Source organism: Peromyscus maniculatus, chromosome 5 (assembly GCF_049852395.1).
Source record: "Peromyscus maniculatus bairdii isolate BWxNUB_F1_BW_parent chromosome 5, HU_Pman_BW_mat_3.1, whole genome shotgun sequence".
Lineage (NCBI taxonomy): Eukaryota > Metazoa > Chordata > Mammalia > Rodentia > Cricetidae > Peromyscus > Peromyscus maniculatus.
In genome coordinates, this window is record NC_134856.1 from 28,545,936 (window position 1) to 28,570,000 (window position 24,065).

The following is a 24,065-nucleotide window of genomic DNA, read 5'->3' on the forward strand; positions in this document are numbered from 1 at the left end:
ATGAGATTAATAGAAATGGACTAACTGAAGTTATGAGAGCTAGTTAGAAACAAGCCTAAGCTAAAGTCAAGCTTTCATAATCAATAATAAATCTCTGTGTCATGATTTGGGGGCTGGCAGTCCAAAAAGCCTACTACACATGGCACCCAGTGTGGGGCACCAGATGAAACAATTGCCTAAACTGTGCCAGTATTATAAAAACTCAGGAGTCAGAAATTGAGATGAAGACCTGATAAATCCATGGGAAGCAAAGAGTCGACTCCAGGGCAGCAGGTAAGAGGGCAGCATTTTCATGAAAGTGGTCAAGGACATTTGCCTAAGTCAGAGAACAGGGCAGACTCAACATAGAACTTTACCTATGCCAAATAAGTAATAAAGACAATGAGATTTTATTTCACAAGGATTATCAAGAGATAAGAGAAAGCAAAGCCTTTGTTTATTGAAGTTCAAGAGAAAAGAAAGTAAACATCCTTACAAGATTTTGGAATGGGAATGTAGATGCAAGCTGTTAGTCTCAATGTTTGTCATCCGGTCCCCCCACCCCAGCAATATATGCTACCTTACACACACTCCCTGTGATGTATTCCTAGCTCCCATGGTAATAAACAGTACTAGGAAGTAGAACTTTGAGGAAGGTGACTAAACAAGAAGTGGCCCGAGGGAGCCTTTTTCTTGTGCCATTGACAACTTAGGAAGGTGACTCTATCTATGAGCCTTTGCTAGACACCAAATACAATAAGGGCTGGCTCTAGACTTCTGTCCAGCCTCTGTCGCTGTAGGAACTGACTTTCTGTGGTTTACAAGCTCCCACTTTATACTGTGTGGTTACAGAAGCTTAAATCGACTAGGAAAAGCTAGCAATATGGTGGTCCTGTGACTGAACTCAGAATAAAGACAGGGATAAGGGTGGAGATGGCATCTTTGATATGAATTCCTGACTTACTTCCTGTAAGATATTAAGAATAAAGACAGTAGCCAAATGGTGGTGGTGCTCGCCTTTAATCCCAGCACTCAGGAGGCAGAGCCAGGTGGATCTCTGTGAGTTTGAGGCCAGCCTGATCTACAGAGTGAGATCCAGGGCAGGCACAGAATCTACAAAGAGAAACCCTGTCTAGAAAAAAAAAAAAAAGAATAAAAACAGTAAATGTTCTGGAAAACCTTTAAAGCAGCCAGAACATCTCCAAGAAGCATAGTAGATAAGGGTACAAAATAAAATAGTGTCTAGAATTTAGCATCCTCAAGGCATGAGGGGTTTTCAGTCTCGTAGAAACAGAAATCACAGTGTAGCCTTAGTGAACTTCCCAGGGGTAGCATCCAGATGCTGTCACTAAAGCAACAAGTAAGAACCGGAACTACTGCCTCCAGATGCACGTCCACCAGCATTCCCCAATGTTATTTAAGCACAGGCCGCTTTAGGAATGACGGAATGGTCGGAGAAACACCAGTCTGCAGATCTGATGCAGAAGGAAGCACTCAGAGAGATGAAATCAGTTCTCCAGGAAAATACCAAAACTGAAGACTTGTATCTGAGAAAACATAAGCAGTGAACATAATCAAATAAAGTGGAAAATGCTCTTGTATTGAGATACATGAAAATAAACACTTAATGGTATGTGTCAGGATGTCTTTGTATTTACTTTGAAATGCTTCCACAGAATGTTTATGAAAAGAAAAGAATAATATACACTGACGAAATACATGAAGCAAACTGTGAACATTTTTTGTTATTGTTTTTTGTTGTTTGTTTTTTCTGAGACAAGATTTCTCTGTGTATCCCCAACTATACTGGAACTCACTTTGTGGACCCAGGCTGCCCTAAAGTTGGAGTTCTGCCTGCCTCTGCCTCCTGAGTGCTAGGATTAAAGGCATGTACCACCATGCCCAGCCGTGAACATTTTTAAAAGTCATTAAAACCCAGAGGGCAGTACAAGAGGCAGCAAACTGTAGCAGAGCTAAGGAGCCTAGAGTGTAACAGGTGTGCTAAGTACGTCTCGAAAACACCACTTAAGACACCCAGGGAAGCATAGATGTTGCTTGGGATTGACTTGTGTCCCTCCATGTTTCTATAAGTTGTCTTGGATATGGTGTTTTGTCCCAGCAATTGAAAAATAACCAAGACAATGACCTTGAGTTCTTGATCCTCTTGCCCCAACCTCCCAAATGCTGGGAGTATAGGCCTGTATTACCATGTCCAATTTACTGATTCAAAATTCTTCACATCATAAAACATATCTACCACAGAACTGTCTTAAAGCATTAGGTAACAATAATGAGAAATTAGAAAGATTTGCTACAGAGCACACCCTACATTAGACATTTCTTAAATAGAACCAGTAAGTATACATGAAGAACTAGAAGGCTCAGGGCTGGAGAGGTAGCTCAAAGGTTAAGGACACATCTGGCAACTTACTCCGGTTCCAGGGACCAAATGTTCTTTTCCGACTTCTTTGGACATTTGCACTCATATGTATATATCCACACAAATATATAGTTTAATTTTTATTCTTTTTAGTTTTTTGAGACAGAGTTTCTCTTTGTAGTTCTGGCTGTCCTAGAACTCACTCTATGGACTAGGCTGGTCTCAAACGCAGAGATCCACCTGCCTCTGCCTCCTGAGTGCTGGGATTGAAGTTGTGTATCACTACCCAGCTAAAATGTAAAGAAATAAAAATAAAATTAAGAACTAGGAGGCTCAGTTATTAAATTTTTAACACGGAATTCAGATAACAACCTGAAAGTAGAATAGTGATCATTAAGTATTAGAAAGAGGCAGGGTTTGAGCCTCGCATGCCACAGCATTTATCACCCTGAATCTTGTTACAAAAAATATGTGTTAGTAAGAAAAATAATTCATGTAGGATAATAAAATGTATATTCAAATTCTAAAAAGGTAAATTAGACATTGGAAAAGAGTTTTTCCATACACAAGATCTGCATAGGCTCAAGACAGACAAAATCCCAGCACAGAGGAGGAAAAGTGGACACAAAGTCCTACCCTTAATCAAGAAGCTATTTGCAATTGGTATCTGCTCAGAAAAGGAAAAAACTGGTTTTCTCCAACAGAGTGTCACTGAGTACATCAACCATACTCTAAAGCAGGTCTCATGCCCAGGAAGAGTTGGCCAACACAAAATAGAGTCGATATTGCTGGGTGTGTTTGTGTCTGTGTGTGTTTGTGTATGTGTTTGTGTGTGTGTCTGTGTGTGTGTTTCTGTGTGTCTGTGTGTGTTTGTGTGTGTGTCTGTGTGTGTTTGTGTATGTGTTTGTGTGTGTCTGTGTGTGTGTTTGTGTATGTGTTTGTGTGTGTCTGTGTGTGTTTGTGTGTGTGTCTGTGTGTGTTTGTGTATGTGTTTGTGTGTGTTTGTGTGTGTGTCTGTGTGTGTGTCTGTGTGTGTGTTTGTGTGTGTCTGTGTGTGTGTCTGTGTGTGTGTCTGTGTGTGTGTCTCTGTGTGTGTTTGTGTATGTGTTTGTGTGTGTGTCTGTGTGTGTGTTTGTGTGTGTCTGTGTGTGTGTCTGTGTGTGTGTCTGTGTGTGTGCTTTTTGTTCCCCTTTTTCCTGTTTTGTTTTGGGTGTTTGCTTTGCTTTTGTTTTGTCTTTTTGGTTTTTCATTTGTTTCCTTATTTATTTTAATTTTCATTGGGGGGTGTTTATTTTGAGAGAGATCAAGGAAGAAGAGGAAGAACAGGAGGAAGAAGAGAAAGAAAAAAGAAAGAAGAGGGGAGGGTGGGGGAACTGGTGAGAAAAAATGTGAACTTTTGTTCATATATTGTATAAAAACATTTTTAATAAAAAGGGATAAAAAAGAGAATGGCTTTGCTTCAAACCTTATCTCACTCTTTCTTTGCTCTCTACTCAGAAAAACATGAGCAGGATGTTTCCCAACAAATCCATTTCCCGAAAGTTACCAATAATTCTTTAAAAACCCAATGCCTATGCTGGTTGTAGAGGGTGTTGACTTTCCTCCTCCAAATGATGAATATAAAGCTAGTGGAAGGATTTATACTTAAAGTGAGCGATGAGGCTATTCGTCTTTTGGCACTGTTCCTAATTACCGAGTTATTTTGAGTGTGTGTGAAGCAGAGGCGTGAGTCTAAAGGCTAAGCCAGCCGTGGTAAGAACAATATTCCCCACTGGCCATCTCCAAGGCCTTTCTCTCCTCATTTCCCTGACCTCTCAGGACCACCCATGTTCTCTCCTTCCTCCATGTCTCCAACACTGACTGCGCTGCCCTGACTTCCTCTCTGATGTCTCTGTTTGGACAACTGTCTAGCTGTTGCTGCGCTAAGACTTGGCACAGGGTTCATCATTCTGGAGTCTTTGTCCTTCCCTTTTCCACATTCTGTCTCAAAATAAGATGCATCCAACTCATGGCTTTGGTTACTGATTACCCTGTTCTCCTATTGTACCTAGACCCAGGTCTTGGTGGCTCTCAGCTGTCCACAGTTGACTGTTTGCAAACTGTTTCAGAACCAAATTCTTCTCTTGTAAATCCGGGCAGCCTTGCTAATCTGGCTTCCCTTTCCAGAGACCATCAAATACTCCTCATCTATCTTCCTTGCTCAGCTTAATGTAACACTTTATATTTATATAACACTTTATGTATTACATAGTGTATTTATATAACACAATGTAAATACAGTCTGTGCCTCCTTTTATGTGATTACAGAAGTGGAATACAGTGGCTTTAAGAGAGAATGGATCATCCTCAACCAAAAATGTCTTCCTCATCGATAGCAACGTCCTCAATTCTAGAGGCAAAACCTACACATTCTCCCAATAAAGAATGCGCAGAGTTGGAGGTGACTATGTAGCTCAGAGGCAGAGCACTTGCTTAGCCTGAATTAATCCCCAGCACACACATACCTCAAAACGTGGACACCAGTGTTCTTCATGGCTCTGTCGTAAAAGTAAAAACTGTGAAGAACTCCAACATTTGGGAAGACTAACAACAGTTTATAGTACAGCCAGACTGAAATACTCAGAATCTGAACCCCAGCATGAAACAAACACACAGTGCCAAGACACATGGTTGTGTGGAAATAAAAAGACAAGTCTACCAGATAAGGAAGTCTGACCTCATCAATATGAAATAAACAACAACAACAAAAAACAGCATCTCCACACACACACACACACACACACACACACACACACACACACACACACACACATCTAGATAGATAGATAGATAGATAGATAGATAGATAGATAGATAGATAGATAGATAGATAGATAGATAGATGTGTGTGTGTGTAAGTTGCTGGGAGGGATTGGACTAAAAGCAGTAAATGGTTGAAGCAACGCCCTCCAGGAAGGGGAGGAAAAGGGAAGGACACTGCTGAACCATAGTTTTGGGCTTTGTGCATGTCCATAGTTTTCAGTGAGATGACACCTTCTACCACAACTACCCCAGACAAAGCACAAGGAAAATGGTTTTTCTTAGTGAGGGTCATGTATCTGCAAGGCAGCCTATGAGCATTTGCTGTTCTCTGCTGGGTGTTGCCATGGTTTCAATGGGAAATTCTCTCCATAGGCTCATGTGTGTGAATATTGGAACCCCAACTGACAGTGTTGTTGGGAAATTTGTAGAGCTTTCAGAAGTCAGAGGCTTGCTGGAGGTGATCACTGGGAACAGCGCTAGAGATCTACAGCCCAGCCCCCTGCCTGCCACATCTCCGCTTCTTGATTCACCTCACACTCTTATGAGCACAGACTCAGGCGGCCCTCACCACTATACTTCCCCACCATGATGAACTGGATCCTCAGACCCTGAGCCCAAAGAAAACCTTTCACCCTTAAGTTGTTTCTTGACAAATATTTGATTGTAGCAATGGGATAAGTGTTATCAAATAATACCACATAGGTCAAACTCAGACAGCCACTTGCTTTTGTTGTTATTGTTATTTGGGGTTTTTTTGTGTATAAATAAAGTATTAAAACAGCCCCATTTGTATATTATCTACTACCGTTTCTAAGCTTCAGGGACAAAGTTGAGTAGCTGATACAAATACCACAGGGCTCTCTGCTGTGGATATTGCTGTATATAAATAAAACACTGATGGTCAGTGACCAGGCAGGAAGTAGGTTGCCAGGCAGGAAGTAGGTGGGACAAGGAGAGAGGAGAATTCTGGGAAGCAGAAGGCTGAAGGGGGAGACACAGCAGCCACCGCAAGGACAAGCAGCATGTAAAGACTCTGGTAAGCCACCAGCCACGTGGCAAGGTGTAGATTTATAGAAATGGGTTAATTTAAGATAAAAGATCAGTTAGCAAGAAGCCTGCCACAGCCATATAGTTTATAAGTGATATAAGCATCTGAGTGATTATTTTATAAGTGGATTGTGGGACTGCGGGGCTTGGTGGAACCTGGAGAGAAGCCCTCCAGCAACAGCTCTCAGAGATGAAACTTTTAATATCTGGTCCTTTACACAAAGGAGTTTGCAATCTGTACTCTAGAACAATTACAAGAATCTCTATCTGTCTGTCTGTCTGTCTGTCTGTGTATAGGCCAGTTGAGTTATCAACTTCAGCTGTCATTCTTCAAGAGTCGTCCACTTTGACTTTTGAGACAAAGCTCTCGCTAGTACAGGTGAGTCACCCATTAGGTTAGGCTGGCTGGCCAGTGAGTGTCGGGATAGGCTTGTTAACCAACACAGACGTCACCTATGAAAGCAAGACAGATGTCAAAACTAAGTCTTTCCGCACCAAGCCCTGTCCCCGGGCGTTGATTTTTTTTTTTTAGTGTCAACATGATTTTTTTTTTTATCTGAGCAATGTTTTGGTTGGATTTCATTTTCTCTATTTCTAAACCAAAACATCTTATTTCTTCTATGAATTGAAAGGAACAATTGATTTTATAGTTATGGTTCTCTACCAGCCACAGATACTGTGTTCTGTTACGTGTACATAAAAGGGTAGGTTGTAGGTTTTAGAGTTGTGCAAAGAATTACTGCCATTAGAACAATAAGATTTTAAATATTCACAGTAGTTTGAATTGTTATTTATTCCTTGAAAATGAAGGTAAATAAAGTCCCCACTCTCTTGGCCAACAGAATACGCCAGTAGATGGAGTTTTCTGGAAGTGTGTCAAAAAACAAGGAGAGGACAGTTCCTGACATGGAATCCAGTGCTGGGTGGGGGAGACAGGATCCTGGAAGCACCAGATAACCCGCCTAGCCACTGGTGAGCGTCAGATTCGTGAGAAACGCTGTCTCAAAGGGCGGCGAGCTAGGGGAATGGAGAGGTGGCTCAGCGGTAAAGAGCACTTGCTGCCCTCACAGAGAACCAGGTTCTGTTTCCCAGCACCCCAGAGCAGCTCAAAACCACTCCAGCTCCAGGGAATCTGACACATTCTTCTGGCCTCCCCATATCTACATATGTATACACATACTAACACAAACACATGTGTACACACACAGCGCCTTTTAATTTAATAAAATATGGTGGGGGGCAATAATAATAGTATACTCAACATCAACATCAACCTCTGGCCTCTACACATGCGCACATAGGCATGTGTACCCCCACATACGTGCACACACACCACTAGCAACAGCAACAAAAATAATCATTATTTAATTAATAAGGGAGTTGATAGCAATGATACAGGTCCCACCCATCAGTTACTCACTAAAGAACTTCGTCTGTTTGTGTTGCAATAACAAAATGACACCTAAGCCTGGGAAGTTTGTAAGAAACAAATTACTTCCCATAGTTACAGAGGCCAGAAAGTTGAAGGTCAAGTGGGCATATGATGTCTCCTGTCTGTATCCAAGGTGATGAATTCTCCAGAGGAGACAAACAGATAGACTTAAAAGCATGGTGGCTAGTTTCTCCAACCTATTTTATAAGAACATCTATCCACTCATGAAAGCACTAATAACTTAATTACCCCCTCCCAACAAAGACTTCATCATTTAGTGCTACCACATGGAGATTAGGTTTTAACATGAACTTTGGAAGGGACACACTTAAATGACAAACCACTCAGCCTTTTTTTTTTTTTTTTTTTTTTTTTTTTTTTTTTTTTTTTTGGTTTTTCGAGACAGGGTTTCTCTGTGTAGCTTTGCGCCTTACCTGGAACTCACTTGGTAGCCCAGGCTGGCCTCGAACTCACAGAGATCCGCCTGGCTCTGCCTCCCGAGTGCTGGGATTAAAGGCGTGCGCCACCACCACCCGGCTCCACTCAGCCTTTTTAAGCTTTGCTTTTATCAAAAGCCACAAAGGGCAATAACAGAGATGTTGCACTGCAGGAGACAACACACACACAGCACTCAACATCATGCATGCATGCATGTACACAGTAAGTGGGAAGTGTTGTTAATAGTTATTCATAAAGGCTTATTACACTAAGCAAGTATGCAAACAAAGAATGGGCCTCAAAACAAATGTGAAATGGACTGCAGAAGGCGTATGACCATAACAAATACTCTCATAAAGTATTTAAAGGAAAATTCAATAAACCCATCTACAATCAAGGGTGTTCAACTTTTTACCATTTTAATATGATTCAGTCATCTACAAATTGACCACATTCATAGCTGTCCAGGAATCTGTGGCCTCACACAAGAAAACATTCAGAAGAGTTGACATAAATTCTAATATATACATACATGACAGGTACTATCTATAACAACTAAATACCTTAGGCTAGATTTCTAAGGTATTTTGATACTATAAATGAAAATGTACCTTCCCACAATTATAGAAGCTGTGAGCTCAAGATCTGAATACAACATGGTCAGATGCAGATGAGGGATGTCCCCCTGACTTGCAGACGGCCACCTTCTCAGTGTGTCATCGCATGGTGAGGAGAGAGACACCTAGCTGTCTGCTGTCTCTTCCTATAAGGGTGTTAATCCTCCATGAGAGCTCCACCCCAAGACGACACTGAACCCTAATTATTTGCAAAAAGTTTGTCTCCAAATACATCAGATCAGTTGGTAAGAGATCAACACCTGAATGACAGGGGACACAAAAACTCAAGCCACAACTTCCCTCTTGCCCCTAAAAGCCCAAGTCCTTCTCATATTAAAATTGCCTTGATTCCAACAGGCCCAAAGTCCAAGATCACTCCAGCTAGAAAGCTAACGGTCCAAAGACATTTAAATATCATCTAAGTCAGAACTGAGTGAGGCAAATTCCTGTCCAGCCGGGTCCCTGTAAAACCAGACTAGCTTCCAAAACACAGCTGTGCTCAGACACAAAACAAAAGCTCTCGTTCCAAAAGGAAGAAATCCCAAGAAAGAGAAGAGATAACAGATTGCAAGCAAGTCCAGAACATAGAGAGGAGAGTTCCATCAGATCCCAAGGCTGAGGCATCTATCTTTGGTTTGATCCTTTGTCCTCTGGGCCTTCTCTGGTGGCAGTGTGACCTCAGCACCTCTGGAGGTGACAAGGTCCCTGAGGCAGCAGGAGGTGTCACAAGGGCCTACTGAAATCCAGAGGCCATGGCAGTCATTGACAGTGAGATGCTCACAGACTTCCCTGGGCCTGCTGTGACAGTGGCAGTTCTGATTAATGATCTCTGCATCACCTTAAGGCCCTTCCTCTCTTTCCTTGATCAATAATGCACATTTGCTGCTGAACAGCTCTGCTATCCTTCAGGCCACCCTTGGCTTGGGACTTGTATTATCTCTACCCTTGTAGCTCTTTGTCCCTCCCTCTCTTTTTACAACTTGAATTGCTTTGTTTGTGCTTTGGTAGTGAAAGCACTAGAGAATCTATGAAATACAAAGCTGTTCTTCTACATACCAAGACAATATTTTAACATGTAGCCGGTGTCTCTCTGGGCATGCGTGTGTCTGTGTGCATGTCACATGTATAGAGCTCAGAGGACAATCTTGGGTGTCATTTCTCAAGGACAGTCCATTTGTTTACTTGTTGAAACAGGGTCTCCCTCTGGTCTACCAGTAGGCTAGAGTGACTGGCAGAAAGCCCCAGAGATTTCCTGGTCTCTAACTTCCCAGCCTTGGGACAAATTTCTATCAGCACACCTGGTGTTTTTCTTTCTTTCTTCTTCTTTTTTCTTCTTCCTCTCCTCTTCCTTCTCCTTCTTCTTAGAAAGTGTTCTTTGTGTTCTCAGATTCTCAGGGACCTTTCAACACAGCACTACTGACAGTGCCATCTCTCCAACTCAAAATAAATTTTCTTTTCACTTTCCAGACAGGGTTTCTCTGTGTAGCCCTGGCTATCCTGGAACTCACTCTGTAGACCAGGCTGGCCTCGAACTCACAGAGGTCCGCCTGCCTCTGCCTCCTGTGTGCTGGGATTAAAGGTGTGCGCTGCCACTGCATGGTTGCAAATTTTTAACAAATTCTGATGCTGACTTCAAGTCAACAAACAAACAAAAAGATGACCTTTAGAGTTGGTTTTCTAAACCTGTACCTAATCCAAGACAATGCAAATGTCCTGATCCTGTCCTGTTGTCCATCCTTAAATCTTTTCTAATGAGAGGCAGATGTGGGGTGGGGATTCCTCTGTATTGGTTGGCTTGCTGCAGAGACAGAGCTGGTGGTCTGGGTTCAAGTCTTCCTTCAGGCTGTGTGTCTGCTTCCTCGTGCTATTTGCTCTTCTTGTTGCCTCTTCACTCTCTTTTCTGAAAAAGGAGACAGCTAAAGTCTTGATTATATTCAAGTTAGACATTTCTGGAATGGCCCCTCAGAGGACACTCAGCATCTAGTTACCCAATTATAAAAGATGCTGAGGCTAGAAGTTTCTCAGCTCTCCAGTGAGGTCAACAGCAATTGAGCTACACCATGCAGTAAATGTTTTTTATGGGATAACCTGTGCTTTGGGGGACTTGGTACAACATTGTTGCCATAAGAAAACACTTTAGGCAGGGCAATGGTGGCGCACGCCTTTAATCCCAGCACTTGGGAGGCAGAGACAGGTGGATCTCTGAGTTTGAGGCCAGCCTAGTCTACAATGTGGGGCTACACAGAGAAACCCTGTCTCCAAAAACCAAAGAAAAAAGGAAAGAAAACCCTTTAGAATTGTCAGCAAGCCGTCCACACACTCTTTGGAATACAATTGACCCTGGAACACCACAGGTTTGAATTGCATGCACCCTCTTACTAATGAAATTTGAGTTTTCTTACCTGAAAATAAGGATAGATTTTTTAAATAAGTAAAATGTGTAACATAAATGATCAAAAATATGTAGATGATGGTCTATCTTATCATTGCACTACCATAAAATACACATGAAGACTGTAAAAAGTTAAAATTTAAACAAAAATATACACAAACACTGATAGACTATGTATAGTGCCATTGGCCATAGGAAGTGTAAAACTATAATTTAACTGTCATGCATTTTGTACTAGTGTAAAACCTTAGACATCATCGCCTATTCTCAAATCTAGGGACACCTCACAGAAGGGCAGAGAGGGGGGTGGCCCAGGAGGCACCTGGTCATGGCAGGGACAAGCCTGGCATCATAAAGGTTAGGCAAACAGTAAAAAAACAAGTTCTATGTAAGGAGTAGATATGGTTTCATCAACAGGTGTGTTGCCAAGGACAACAGATCACTGTATGGAAAAACACCTAGAGGCAGCCTCCTTGTGAAAGAGCTGGAAACGGAAGGGTTTGTTGGTGCTGTTGAATGGGAAAGGGTCTGTGGAGGTAGCAATGTTACAGACCCTGGAGGAGTCTATGCTTAAGACAGCATGCAAGTGGTCTATACCCTCGTAGGCTCTAATCATGTTGTAGGGCTCCTCCACATGATTGATTGTACAACTACCAGAATAGTGAAGGGAAAATGGGAGAGGCTCCAGGGTCAGGCCTTACTCCAAGCCAAGGGCCCCACCACACGACACGTGGAGAGACCTGGTGGGTGTAGACCACCACCTTGCACTCTTCCTGTACAAAAGTGGGGTGAGTGCTGACAGCCATGATGCAGAAGGGGGTGCACTAGCCAGGCTGTGTGAATATAATGATGTGGGTGGCGACTTCGTAGGGCCTTGGTCACTGGACAAGGGCAGCCTACACTGTGGTGAAGAGGATGGTACACTCAAGAAGAGAATCAAGGTCAGCAGTCATCTCAATGTGCCTTCCTAATGCTGCCACTTCAATTAGGACTCAGATTCCATAAGTTCAAAGAGGAAAAGCAGTCCATCCCCAGCTGAGTTCTATCTGCCCTTAGAGATGTAAGGGCTTCCTGTGGGAAGGTACAGTATCAGGAACTTGAGGCAGTGTCCATGGCCTGAAGCGGGAAAGATGAACACTAATGCTCGGCTCACTTTCTCCTTCTGATTCAGCCCTGGGCTCTAGCCAGTACAATGGTACTGCCCACGTTCGGGGAGGGAGGGGTCCCTCTTAAACTTTCTAGAAACACCCACTAGACACACCCAGCAGTGGATTTCCATGGTGATTCTAAATCTGGCAAGTTCCTGCCACCATGCCTTTCCCACAGCCAGGCCTTGTACCCTCAACAGAGAGCCAGGTGCACCTTTCATCAAGCTGCTTCTCGTTAGGCATGTGGTCACAGCGATGAGAAAGGTAACTAAACGGAGGGAATCTGTGTCCCCAACTCCTGAGCTGTTCAAGTGTCAACCGCATTTCCTTTCAAAAACAAAGCACTTATAAGTCAATTTCACACAACTCACAGACTTTTCAACTTCAGGCCAAAGATGCTCATCTACAAACTACACACCACACACACACACACACACACACACACACACATCTCGTACACACACACATCTCTTTCACACACACCACACACTACACACACACACACACATCTCACACACACCACACATATCTCTCTCACACACATACTGCTCAATACGAAGACTGAAGTAATAATTTTAATCTTCATGTTACCATATACATTTCCCTTTTCTTTCCTTCCTTTTTATCTTTGTGGTTCTCTGAATCTTTCCTGTCCTACTTCCTTGGGGGGAATCTCAAAAAAATAAAAATAAAAATAAAAAAGGCTTATCTTCTCAGCAAATGCTGTGAGGCTCAGATGTTTGCTGTGTGCTGAGTTTGAGGATCCTGGAAGCTCAGCAACTGAGATGCATTTGCAGATCTGAACCACGAAGTAAACTTACAAGAATATTTGCCTTAGGAAACATGAACATTTGGTTCTTAAGTGCTGTCTCAAGTATGTCTTCATCTACGGAGGTTATTGTTTATTAAATCAATACGATGCACTGCCCAGCAAACGCCTGGACAGGAACCCTCACTTAGCGAGCTGGTGGAGGCAGAAAGCAAGTAAGTTTCCCTGATGTCTAGAAAGCCTTCAAACCTGCCTGGATCTTCCAGGGAAAACAAGCACCTTTGAAAGTCAAGCTTGGAAAACTTGGCTAAATATCCTAAGTGAATACCCTCGGAAGTACCAATCAGGGAGTGCGGAAGAGGGGGTGAGAATACCGTCTTGCCTGCAGAGAGAGGGTTAGCCAGAAATGACGTAAATTTGACCAAAAGAGATTAATTGAGTTGACTGGGGCCATTGCCTTCAAAGTAAAACAGAGAGAAGCTAAATGTCCAGGGTAAGGAGCATCTACGGGCTTTCACCTCTGAGACAGGCTAAGCTTTTCTAAAGACTCTGGTGCACTGATTCTCAATCTGTGGGTCGTAACCCCACAGACAAACTTCTGTTTCCAAAAAATTTACATTTGATTCATAACAGTAGTGAAATTACAGTTACAAAGTAACAATGAAAATAACCTTATGGTTGGGTGGTCACCATAATATGAGGTCACAGAATTAGGCAGTTTGAGAACCAATGGTCTGGTGTCTTCCATAAGCATGTTTATTCAGATTTGAAGGTCTTTCTTCTAAGAGGCAGTAAACTCACTTTATAGATAATAGAACATACAAGTAAGGCATGTTTTTATCTTGACATCAGGAAGGTTGGTTTCTTCTGGCAAACCATATAGTATACCTTTATCACTTTAACCATCCTCCAGTGTGCAGTTCCTGGGCATTAAGTATGGATGGCTATGTGGCTCCCACCACTGCTCATCCCAGGGTCTTCTTGTCACCCAAACTGAAACTCTTAAATACATGAAACAGTAAGTTCCCCTCTCCAGGGCCCTGATAATCACTTTCTACCTTCTCTACAGTTTTGACTATTCTAGGTCCCTTTTATAAATGTGACCATGGTGTTAAATTAAAGAAAAAGAAGAAAAAATAAACAGAACAAAGCAGAAACACATTTAAAACAGATTCAATTGAGCTGAAGTCCACGTCATTAAACAGAAACTAAGCTGTTTGTTATGACCTAAGGACTCAGTTAACCATCATGGGAACACAAGACCGTTCAGTGGGTAAAGGTGTTTGTACTCCAGCCTTACACCCAACTTCCCAAAGTTGTCTTTTGACCTACACATACACTCACACACAAATAAACAAACTCCCCAAATAGGCCAGTTAGGTGGAATTCTTTCTAAACCCTGGCACAGAAGCTAAGCTGAAGAAAGAGGCCAGCCAAGCAGGTCCCTGCCACTGCTCTGCTTCCTGGGCCTTGCTGTCCACAGAACCAGCGGCTCCTGCCTATTTTGTGTACAGATCCAGAAGCAGAATGCTAGACCACAGAGTAATTTTATGCTTAGTTACTTGAGGAACACTGGTCTGTCTTCCACTGCCGATGATCTATTTTCTATTCCTGGCCACAAAAGACAGGAGTTTGCTTCTCAGTACCCACGCCAACACTTTGTATTTTCTGGTTTCATTTGTGTTTAAATAGTGGCCATCCTAATGGGTGTGAAAGAGAATTTTTAATGACTAGTTCTATACCAGGGTGGGACCAGCCATTGGGCCATTGGGAGTGCTGCAGCAGAGACTAGACTAGACTGACTGACATGTTCAGTCACACAGATGGCCCGCTGTTCAAGCTTCTGGCCTCGGGGTGAGTAGGGCCGGAGGTCCAGTACATTTCACATACCAAGTTAAGAACTGCCTCTTCTGGGAGGAGGCAGCAACTTTTCTTCCTGGAAAACAATGTCAGCTTGCCAAGCTGTAGGCACAAAAGGCCATGAAAACTGAGACAATTTCTCCTTCCCGGAGAAGTAATAGTTAGACCAGATTAATGTACAAGGTAATGCCTGATCCAACAGAACTAGAAGAACATTAATACCTGTCCACCGTGGTATTCTGTTATCTCTTTAATGGTTTTACAAAATGGCCCCTGAATTCTTTGACCCTCCACATACTGACAAGCGGGGCCTCTCCGCCATCACCTTTGATCTGGGATCAGTGGCTGACCAGATCAGTGGCTGACCGGATCAGTGGCTGACTGAGTTGAGCACTAGTTTACTGGTGCCGGTACCAGGGCCGAGGCCTTACATAGATGGCGGTTTCTACTTCCTCACTCTCGGGACATTTCTTTTGGCCACCACACCGTGAGGTTGCCAAAATTCCTTCCCAGGGGAGATATAAGTCCTGTCCACCCTTCTTCCTAAGGTCCCAAGAACAAACTGAGGTTCGATTCCACCACAGTTACTGTAAAGAACCAATGAGTTATACAGCACTCATACAAGCAAGCCCCCTTCTCTGAGGAACCCAGGTGTCAACTCACATGCAATGGCTTTTGGCCCTCATCTCTGCTCCTACGCCCTCATCTTATCACACAATCTTGACACAGTCTTGTGATAAAGACACAGTCTTTTGTAGGGTCTCCCTATCACCGTTTCAGTCACTTGGGCATCACCATTTCCCTGCGCATGCATGAGAACCTTCCACAGACTCTCCAGCTTCCCCCTGCCCTGAGCTAAGGCTTTGTAGTCTTGCAGGGCTACTTGACCCAAGGACATAACTTCCTCTAAGATGAGAAGTTACCTTAGCTTAACTCACAAGCTAAGTAAAGCTGACAGCGGACAAAGGAGACCCGACCCTTGGGCCCTGGCTTCCCCTGCAGATCAAATCCTCCTGTTCTCGCCGCCGCCTGGTGCCTTGAGTTTCTTTTTAAGGCCCGGCACAACTCTGAGTCTGGTCTGTTACTCCTTACTCCCTCCCTTACCCCTCCTAGACCCACCCCCAGCTTTATCTCAGGAAGGAAATAGTTAAAGATTCCTGCCCTTCAGGGCCTGGCGGGGGCAGCAGCCTTGCAGCTCGGTGACTGCTCCCCCGAGGGGAGGCGGCATAGGACGCTCCTGCAGTTCGGTCCCAGAGTGGAGGGGAAGGTCTGGAAGCCTGTGGAGTCTAGGAAGGACCGCGGGAGGCGTGTTCCTCCGGAGTTTGCTTTTGCTTGGAAGACGCGAGCGGAGCGCACACCCATTCCTCTGGCCGGGCGACTGTGCCGGGGAGGTGGGGAGCCATTCTGATTCACTGAATCGTCTCCGGAGGTTGCAGGCTGAGCGAGATCTCCCCCAGAGGACCCGGGCCCTGCCGAGGGAGTTTCCCCGAAGTCGGCGCAGTGCTGCAGCCGCGGCCACCCGCCACCCCGCGCGCCACCTTCCCTCGCTCCCGCTCCGTCTGGCCCAGGCGCGAACCTGGCACTGTCTGCGTCTGAGGAACCCCCAGGTCGGTTCAAGTCTTTCCTAATGGGAATCAGTACTGGGACAAGGGACAGGGTCGCATCCTGGAACAATCGGCTAGGAGGAGCTGGGGTGTCGCGCACCGCCCGAAACGCCGCGGCGGGGCTGGCACCTACCTGCCCTGGCGCCCAGTGTGGGTCGCCTTCCTAGGGGCCGAGCGCTAGGGGGTGGGAGTGGAGTGGGGGTGCTGAGCTTTGACCACAGATCAAAAGCATTTTACATCCCCAGGAGAGACTCTGATTTTTAGGAAAAGGAAGTTGGCCCAGGGGTGTCTCTTTCTCCACAGGCAGGCAAGAACTTTCAGTGGTATCACGCCTAAAGCTTGCTCCAGAGCCTACTGGTGAAGCTGGCCACTGCAGCCTCCTGGCATCCCGCACCCTGGGTGTGCGTCGCCAAGGACACTTACTGTGAAGATCCCATATCTGTGAATCCTCTCACACCACGACTGCAGCTAGTGTTGAGACTCTGTTGTTGGAGGTCCGGGCTGTTTGCTCTGTGCTGTCCTTTAAAGGGCACTTGTTGCCTTTCATGTGCAGAACACCAGCCGTTTGTAGATAAGCCACCTCTGTTTACACCGCCCTAATGGCCTCACCCCGGCAGACATGGGGTGAGGATATATTAAAGTCAGACGGTGCCACCAAGGAGCGTCAGAGGACAAAACCACAGAGAACTTGAAAACAAAAGTTCTTAGTTTAATTTTTTCTCTGCTTGGAGTTGTTAATGGACACCCATCCCCAAGATCCCATCTGTTTTAAAGTGTTGGCCAACTGAGAAATACCCTGGCAACCGTGTCTTGCAAATTACCTGTTCTAAACACGTGCAGTTTGGGTGCCATGGGAATTTCCAAATTGCTAATGGCAAGTGAACTTTTATCCTGAGAGTCTGATGTGCTAAATAGGTCAAGTGCTAAGGACTCAGCGTTTGTTAAAGCACTCTAAAATCTGAGACCCACAAAGGAGAAACCCTGAATCTGTAGACATGTCCTTCCGCCTGAACATAGGCTGCTTCTCCAGAGTTGTGCTGACTACAAGAGAAGATGCCTAACAAAGCTTGACTCGAACACACCAAAATGAGCCCCAGACCCATCCTTGGGAAAGCGTGTATTTGAAAGAGGTTTCTTTCCTTTGGTTTTGGGTCTTTTCACTCTGTGACAATATGGTGTCCACATGTCTTTGACAGATGTCCCTTAGATGTGGAGAGCTGACAGAGGTGCCGGGAAATGAGTTCTTTGGTAGTGTTTTGGTTTGGGGAAGCAAGCAAGCAAGCAAGGAGGTTTCAGTGGTAGCTGGCTCACACCATAAAGAGAAGTGGTGGCTTTGACCTGCTCCATGCCTGTAGCTATCAGCTGATGGAGGAAGGCGGCAAGCTCCTATGAGCACCAGTGAGGCACTTCATGAGAGGTACAGTGCCAATGATAAGCAAGTGGTCCATGAAGTCACCTGCGGGATGATCGTAACAGATCATGAAGCTATTCTGTTTATGGAAAAGACTGCTGTCTCTCGTTTTTAAGAAAACTATTACTAACTACTACATTCCCATTGGGAAACTAGGAACCTTTCATCACAAACCAGTCAAAATTAAAGAATTGTGCCTCCCCTCATTATTCAAAGAGACAGACTTTAACAAGCTTTGTGCTTGGAATCTGGTCTCCATCTGGGAAAGGAAATGAAGATATTTTGTAGGCCTACTAATAATTCAGCCAGATTCTCTGGCCTGTAAGACACAGGAGAGGAAATCTGTAAACTACTTAGAATTAGGGTGAGCAGAAGTGGGGTGGTGATAGGTGGATGCAAGGTCCCTCGTTTGAAATCACAGCAGCAAGTGAAACCCTGTGACTCAGCTAGGAGGTGGGGTGACTGTCCTGCCACTTTAGGCTGTGAAGCCATCTCACTTCACCTCAGGACTCATTTTCTCTCAAGTGAAGTGTAGACAATTGTTCTGCTGCTGCAGGGCAAAGGCTCAGGGCAAGAAACAATGGCATCGGGTGCAGTGTGTAAAATGCTCTTGTTTCAGGAAGCAAAAGTACAAGGTCCTCAGTGGGTGTTTGGCTTGAACTTCCTATACCAGTCAATATGTCTTATTTTGTCCTCATGTTGACTAAGCCTGGACTTAGTGATGCCCCATGACAGCTGCCAAAATCCCTAAAAGTGGTCAGCAACAGCCTTGAGCAGACTCCAGAAAAGGAATGTTAGTTTTAAAACTTAGGATTAGCTGTACATACCCAAGATACACACACCACTGCCCGTAAATGAAGTCATGGTCTTCATTTACAGATTAATTTAAAAAGGTACAAAATACCGAAAGAGAAGGAGCTATTTGCCTTTGATTGCTACCCTCTCACGGCCATCCTTCCTCAGTTTTCTAGTGTCTTATCTTTAAGTGTTGGAGGGGAAAACTAGATTTACTGAGCAACAGGGACCATGTTCTGTAGTAGAATATTATTTTAAGGTGTGTTACTTTTGTTTGTGTTGCATTTGTTTAACTCTGTGAAGCTGTGTTACTTTGCCTGTCTAAAACACCTAATGGTCTAATAAAGAGCTGAACAGCCAATAGCAAGGCAGGAGAAAGGATAGGTGGGGCTGAGTGAATATATAGAAATAGAAATCTGAGAGAAAGAGGAGTAAGGAGGAGGACTCCAGGGGCCAGCTACGCAGCCACCTAGCTACACAGCAAGCCACAGAGTAAGAGTAAGATTTACAGAAGAGAACGAGAAAAACCCAGAGGCAAAAGACAGATGGGTTAAGTTAAGGAAAGCTGGCAAGAAACAAGCCAAGCTAAGGCCAGACATTCATAATTAAGAATAAGCCTCTGGTGTTATTTATTTGGGAGCTGGGTGGCTGACCCCCCAAAGAGTAAAAACAACCTACAACAATGTACCCTTTGCAGTGACAAAGCAAATGAATGTCAAGTGTTCTTTTGATAACACCTGACTACCCCTCCCAGTCTGTTGCCTCATCTAAACTCTGGAGTCATCTTCAGTATGTTGTTGGCACGAATTAGACATGAAAATGAAAGATGTAATGGCTTAGCAGTTAAAGCTCAGGTTTGGAGTCAGATGGAGCCACCTCAGAGTTGTGGATTTGCCACCATCTGTGACCTCCACGAGCTACCAGGCTTTTTCTTCAGCTTCCCTGTCCTCTTGGTGGACCTGTGTATGACTTCATGGGACCCTCACATGGGCTAGTCAGCAGCAACACATGACATATTCACAAATCTAGCTAGAAAGGATGCTTGCAAGATAGTACAAAGCCAGCTAGCCCTTGGCACACCAAATAGTGTGACTAGCCTGGGAAAGCCTGTCACTCACATGGCGCCCATTGCCAGGTGTCATGGTGGTTTCTGAATGCATAGAAGGAGGGTTTAAAATATGTGGATTTTGGCCAAGTGTTTCAAACTAAATCTTTTCATCAGTCATCATTTTTTAATTTTCTTTTTGTGGTGCTAGAGATGGATCAGGTGTGAGTATGCAAAGCAAATGCTGCACCTGCAGCCCCTCAGTCATTCACAGTTTGTTAAGACTTGAATTGTTAGATGTATTCATGGTGCTAAGCAGACTTCTGCATCAAATGAACACTGTAATGCTCTAGACTACGCTGTAATGCTCTAGACTACACTGTTGATGCTTTAGACTACACTGCTCATGCTCTAGAGTGCACTGATGATGCTCTAGACTGCACTGATGATGCTCTAGACTGCACTGATGATGCTCTAGACTGCACTGATGATGCTCTAGACTACACTGTTCATGCTCTAGAGTGCACTGTTGATGCTCTAGACTACACTGTTGATGCCTAGACTACACTGTTCATGCTCTAGAGTGCACTGATGATGCTCTAGAGTGCACTGTTGATGCCTAGACTACACTGTTGATGCCTAGACTACACTGTTCATGCTCTAGACTACACTGTTCATGCTCTAGAGGGCACTGTTGATGCTCTAGACTACACTGTTCCTATCCCAGAGCCTTGTTCCCATCATGTGCAAACCACCACTCACTGGGGGATGATGAATTTTTAGTCACAGAATTAGATTCTTCTATTTTGTGCCTCAGTATGAATCAACTTCCCCTTTTACCTTTTTTTCTGTCTCACTTCTGGAAGATTCATGTTCTCATTAGCCTGAATAAAGGGAAAACAACTGCTATTTTTGAGGAATATTTCTGTTGTGATCTAGATACAAAAGAGCTGTAGCTAGAGCCAGGACCGGGGTGGGGGTGTCATTTCTTGCTGTAATGTATCTTTGGCCTTTTTTATTTTGATCTGTCATGGGTATCCTGACATATCATATCTAATTACTAGATATGGCTTATATTTTCATTAAATTAGTAAATACTCATTACCTATGATCTTTAGGAGCAGCTAGATTTTGTAGGCAAATAATAATAATATTTCCTTTTTTCTTCCAGGTGAAAGAAAGGTGTAAAAAACGACAGAAGACATTTCTTCAAATCCACATTATGATGGATACTTTTTGCCTCAGGGCATCCTTTTGGCTGGCCCTGGTGGGAGGAGCAATCAGTGACAACCCTGAGAGATACAGCACTAATCTAAGCAGTCTTGTGGAGGATTTCACCCCTTACCCGGGGACAGAGTTCAACTTCCTGGGTACCACTCATCCACCTACTAATTTGGCCCTGCCCAGCAATGGCTCAATGCACAGCTATTGCCCACAGCAGACTAAAATCACATCAGCTTTCAAATACATTAACACTGTGATATCCTGCACCATCTTCATCGTGGGAATGGTGGGGAACGCAACTCTGCTTAGGATCATTTACCAGAACAAGTGTATGAGGAATGGCCCCAACGCTCTCATAGCCAGCCTGGCCCTGGGAGACCTTATCTATGTGGTCATTGATCTCCCCATCAATGTGTTTAAGGTAGGAAATTCCTGTGGACATTGTTGACCTCTGACACTTTGCTCTGTTCTGACTGGGAGACTTGGTTCTGCTATCTTATATCTCACTGACGTTTTAAGATTGTTATTGCTATGTATTAGACTATTTTCTGACTAAGCTGTTGGCGAAACAGTATTTCTAGGATGACCCTTAAGATGTTTCTATGGCATGAAGTGCGTTCCCATGCCAGCACTCAGTTTGCTGGCTCCCAGGGAGGTCTTGGGGCAGTCAATGATTGGAGGTTTTTTGAGTTTTTAGGGTGAGATGTACCAAGCTCCCAAAGAACATAAGGTTAAATATATATTCAATTTTAGTTATCTTTCAATGGGATACTGCTCAGAATAGATACCCACAGCAGAGCGTCGAGTGGAAAACTTCTATTTTAGTCTGAGTGCCTGGGTGGATGATTGAGCTGAAGGGCTTGCTGGCTTCTCTCACTATCTGGTGACCTGGAGATAATGAAACCCATGGATAGAAAGAAGGCCAGGACTGAAATGCTAACTAAAACCATGCAAAATAGCCCTGTTTGCGCCTTCCCTTTTTCAGCTGTGCCCTCCCCTGAGCTAGGAACAGGGATTCAAAGACCATGAAGGAAAGTTGATGCATCCGTCGGGGGAGATGAGTGTCTAAACATGGCTGGGATCACCTTAGATCCCACCTTAGAGAGTATTAAGAGAAATAAACTAAAACCAAAAGAAGCAAAATATTCTGTACTTGCTGTAGTAATTGTGAGGGGAAGTTGCTGAAAAAATTTAAGTACAGTAAAAGTGAAATGAAATTAGCATGTGCGCCACATTTTAAGAAATGTCTTCACCTTAAACCCAAGGAAACTGCTTTCCCCGGACTTTATTTCTCCCCTTCTCCTTCTCTCCCCCTTTTCCCCTCCAACTCCTTTTCTTCCCCCACCTCCTGTAGTGTGAAGTCAGGCTCCTCCCCTTCCTCCTCCTCCTCCCCATCTTCCTTCTCTCCTCCTCTTATTTCTTTTCCTCCCCCTCTTCCTTTTCCTCCTCCTCTGCCACAGAAATAAATGATTCTAGGTCAATGGTTCTCAACCTTGGTCATGGCCCCTTTGGGGGTTAGATATCAGATATCCTGCATATCAGATATTTATATTATGATTCACAACAGTGGCAAGATTACAGTTATGAAGTAGCAACGAAATAATTTTATGTCTGTGGGCCACCACAACATGAGGAACTGTATTGAAGGGTCACTCATTAGGAAGGTTGAGAACCACTGTTTTAAGTGATACAATTCTGAATTCTGAATTATTACTTTAAACGTATTTGCTAATTAAATTATGAGTATCAGGGTAGCCTGAAGTAGCCTGCCCGTTTCTAGCAGATGTGTTTAAATCACAGTGAAATCTTATGACAATACCACAGCACAGAGCTCTAGCACTGACGATGGAAGCAAAGTTTGTTGTTTTGTTTTGTTTTGTTTTGTTTTGTTTTGTTTTGTTTTGTTTTGTTTTGTTTTGTTTTGTTTTGTTTTGTTTTGGAGACAGGCTTTCTCTGTTTAGCCTGGGCTCTCCTGGAGTTCCCTATGTAAACCAGGCTGGCCTCGAACTCACAGAGATCCTCTGGCCTCTGCCTCCTGAGTGCTGGGATTAAAGGCATGCGCCACAACACCCAGCTGGTAATTTTTTGAATGTTAACAATTTTCAAGATTGTACCATGGGCTTTTTGGAAAAGTAGAGAAATTAGACAATGAATAATCAAAAAAAAAATCACATACTCTTTCTTTCCTTGGAATAAGTATGAATGCATGTGATTTTAGTTTGAACATAAAAACAGAATTTTGGAACTAAACTATGAAGCAAAGTTGAAAACGCATAATTAATTTAAAATGTTTAGCATATGCTTCAAAATTTACTTTTTTCTCTTAAAAAGTTCTTAATTTTCCATTTATGAGTTGTCATGAACACTTAACACTTCACTTTCCTGTGATAACCTTCTTCAATGATAGATTTTAAAAGATTGCCATGACTTTTGGTCAAAATTTGACTCTTTAGTCTCAGTTGATTATTGGTGAATGTTCTCATTAATTCTTGATTATTCGTGTGTAGACATTGGTTAGCTAGCTCATCTTTGTTCAAGAGAGTGACTAACCATCTCTAAACTAACTCCCTGCTTCTGTTCTGTCTGAAGAATGCTCTGTAGACACAGCCCTGTGCAAAGCAATGTCTTGGCAAACTAATAGGTATAGCTGCCGGGGAGCGGAGGGGAGGGGCCAGAGGAGGGGCAGGGTGAGAGGAGGGGAGGGGCAAGAGGAGGGGAGGGGCGAGAGGAGGGGGATGGTTATCTTCGAGTTGCTCCTGCCAATCACCACACTAAGCTTCATTTCTACCAGATGGTGAGTCATGTTAGCTGAGAGAGTTCTGACTATTGTAGAAATCCAAATACAATTTATATTATTCATGTAGTGATAGATTGACGCATCGTTGTCCGACTCCATGGTTCTTCACTCTGGGGACTCTCTTCACTCTGGGGACTCTCATAATTGATGCACCTTGTTAAAATTTGAAGCAATATAGACAGTGTGGTCATGGTGCTTTCACATCACATGACTAGTTGTGTAAGTCCTGTTTTTTAAATGTAATATGAGTCAGTGGACCAATTTGAGTTTTACAAATTAAACTTTTAAAAATATTTAAATATTAAGTATTTAAATAGTTATCTCA

General features: G+C 43.7%; 1 protein-coding gene and 1 long non-coding RNA gene across 2 annotated transcripts in view; one reads left to right on the forward strand and one right to left on the reverse strand.

Moving 5' to 3' along the window:
• Positions 1-980: 980 nt before the first annotated feature.
• LOC121829381 (uncharacterized) lies at positions 981-17,095 on the reverse strand. The gene is made up of 3 exons (XR_013051019.1): positions 16,892-17,095; positions 9,994-10,595; positions 981-1,526 (listed from the first exon to the last, which is right to left on the reverse strand). It is a non-coding gene; the product is annotated as an uncharacterized LOC121829381 (long non-coding RNA).
• The window catches only part of Ednra (endothelin receptor type A), a 64,094-nt gene continuing 56,037 nt past the window's right edge, over positions 16,009-24,065 (forward strand). Inside the window, exons 1-2 of the mRNA XM_042277512.2 lie at positions 16,009-16,471; positions 20,891-21,364. Of these exons, the coding sequence (XP_042133446.2) occupies positions 20,942-21,364 (423 nt within the window). The 5' untranslated portion in view covers positions 16,009-16,471; positions 20,891-20,941. The remainder of the gene's footprint in view (positions 16,472-20,890; positions 21,365-24,065) is intronic.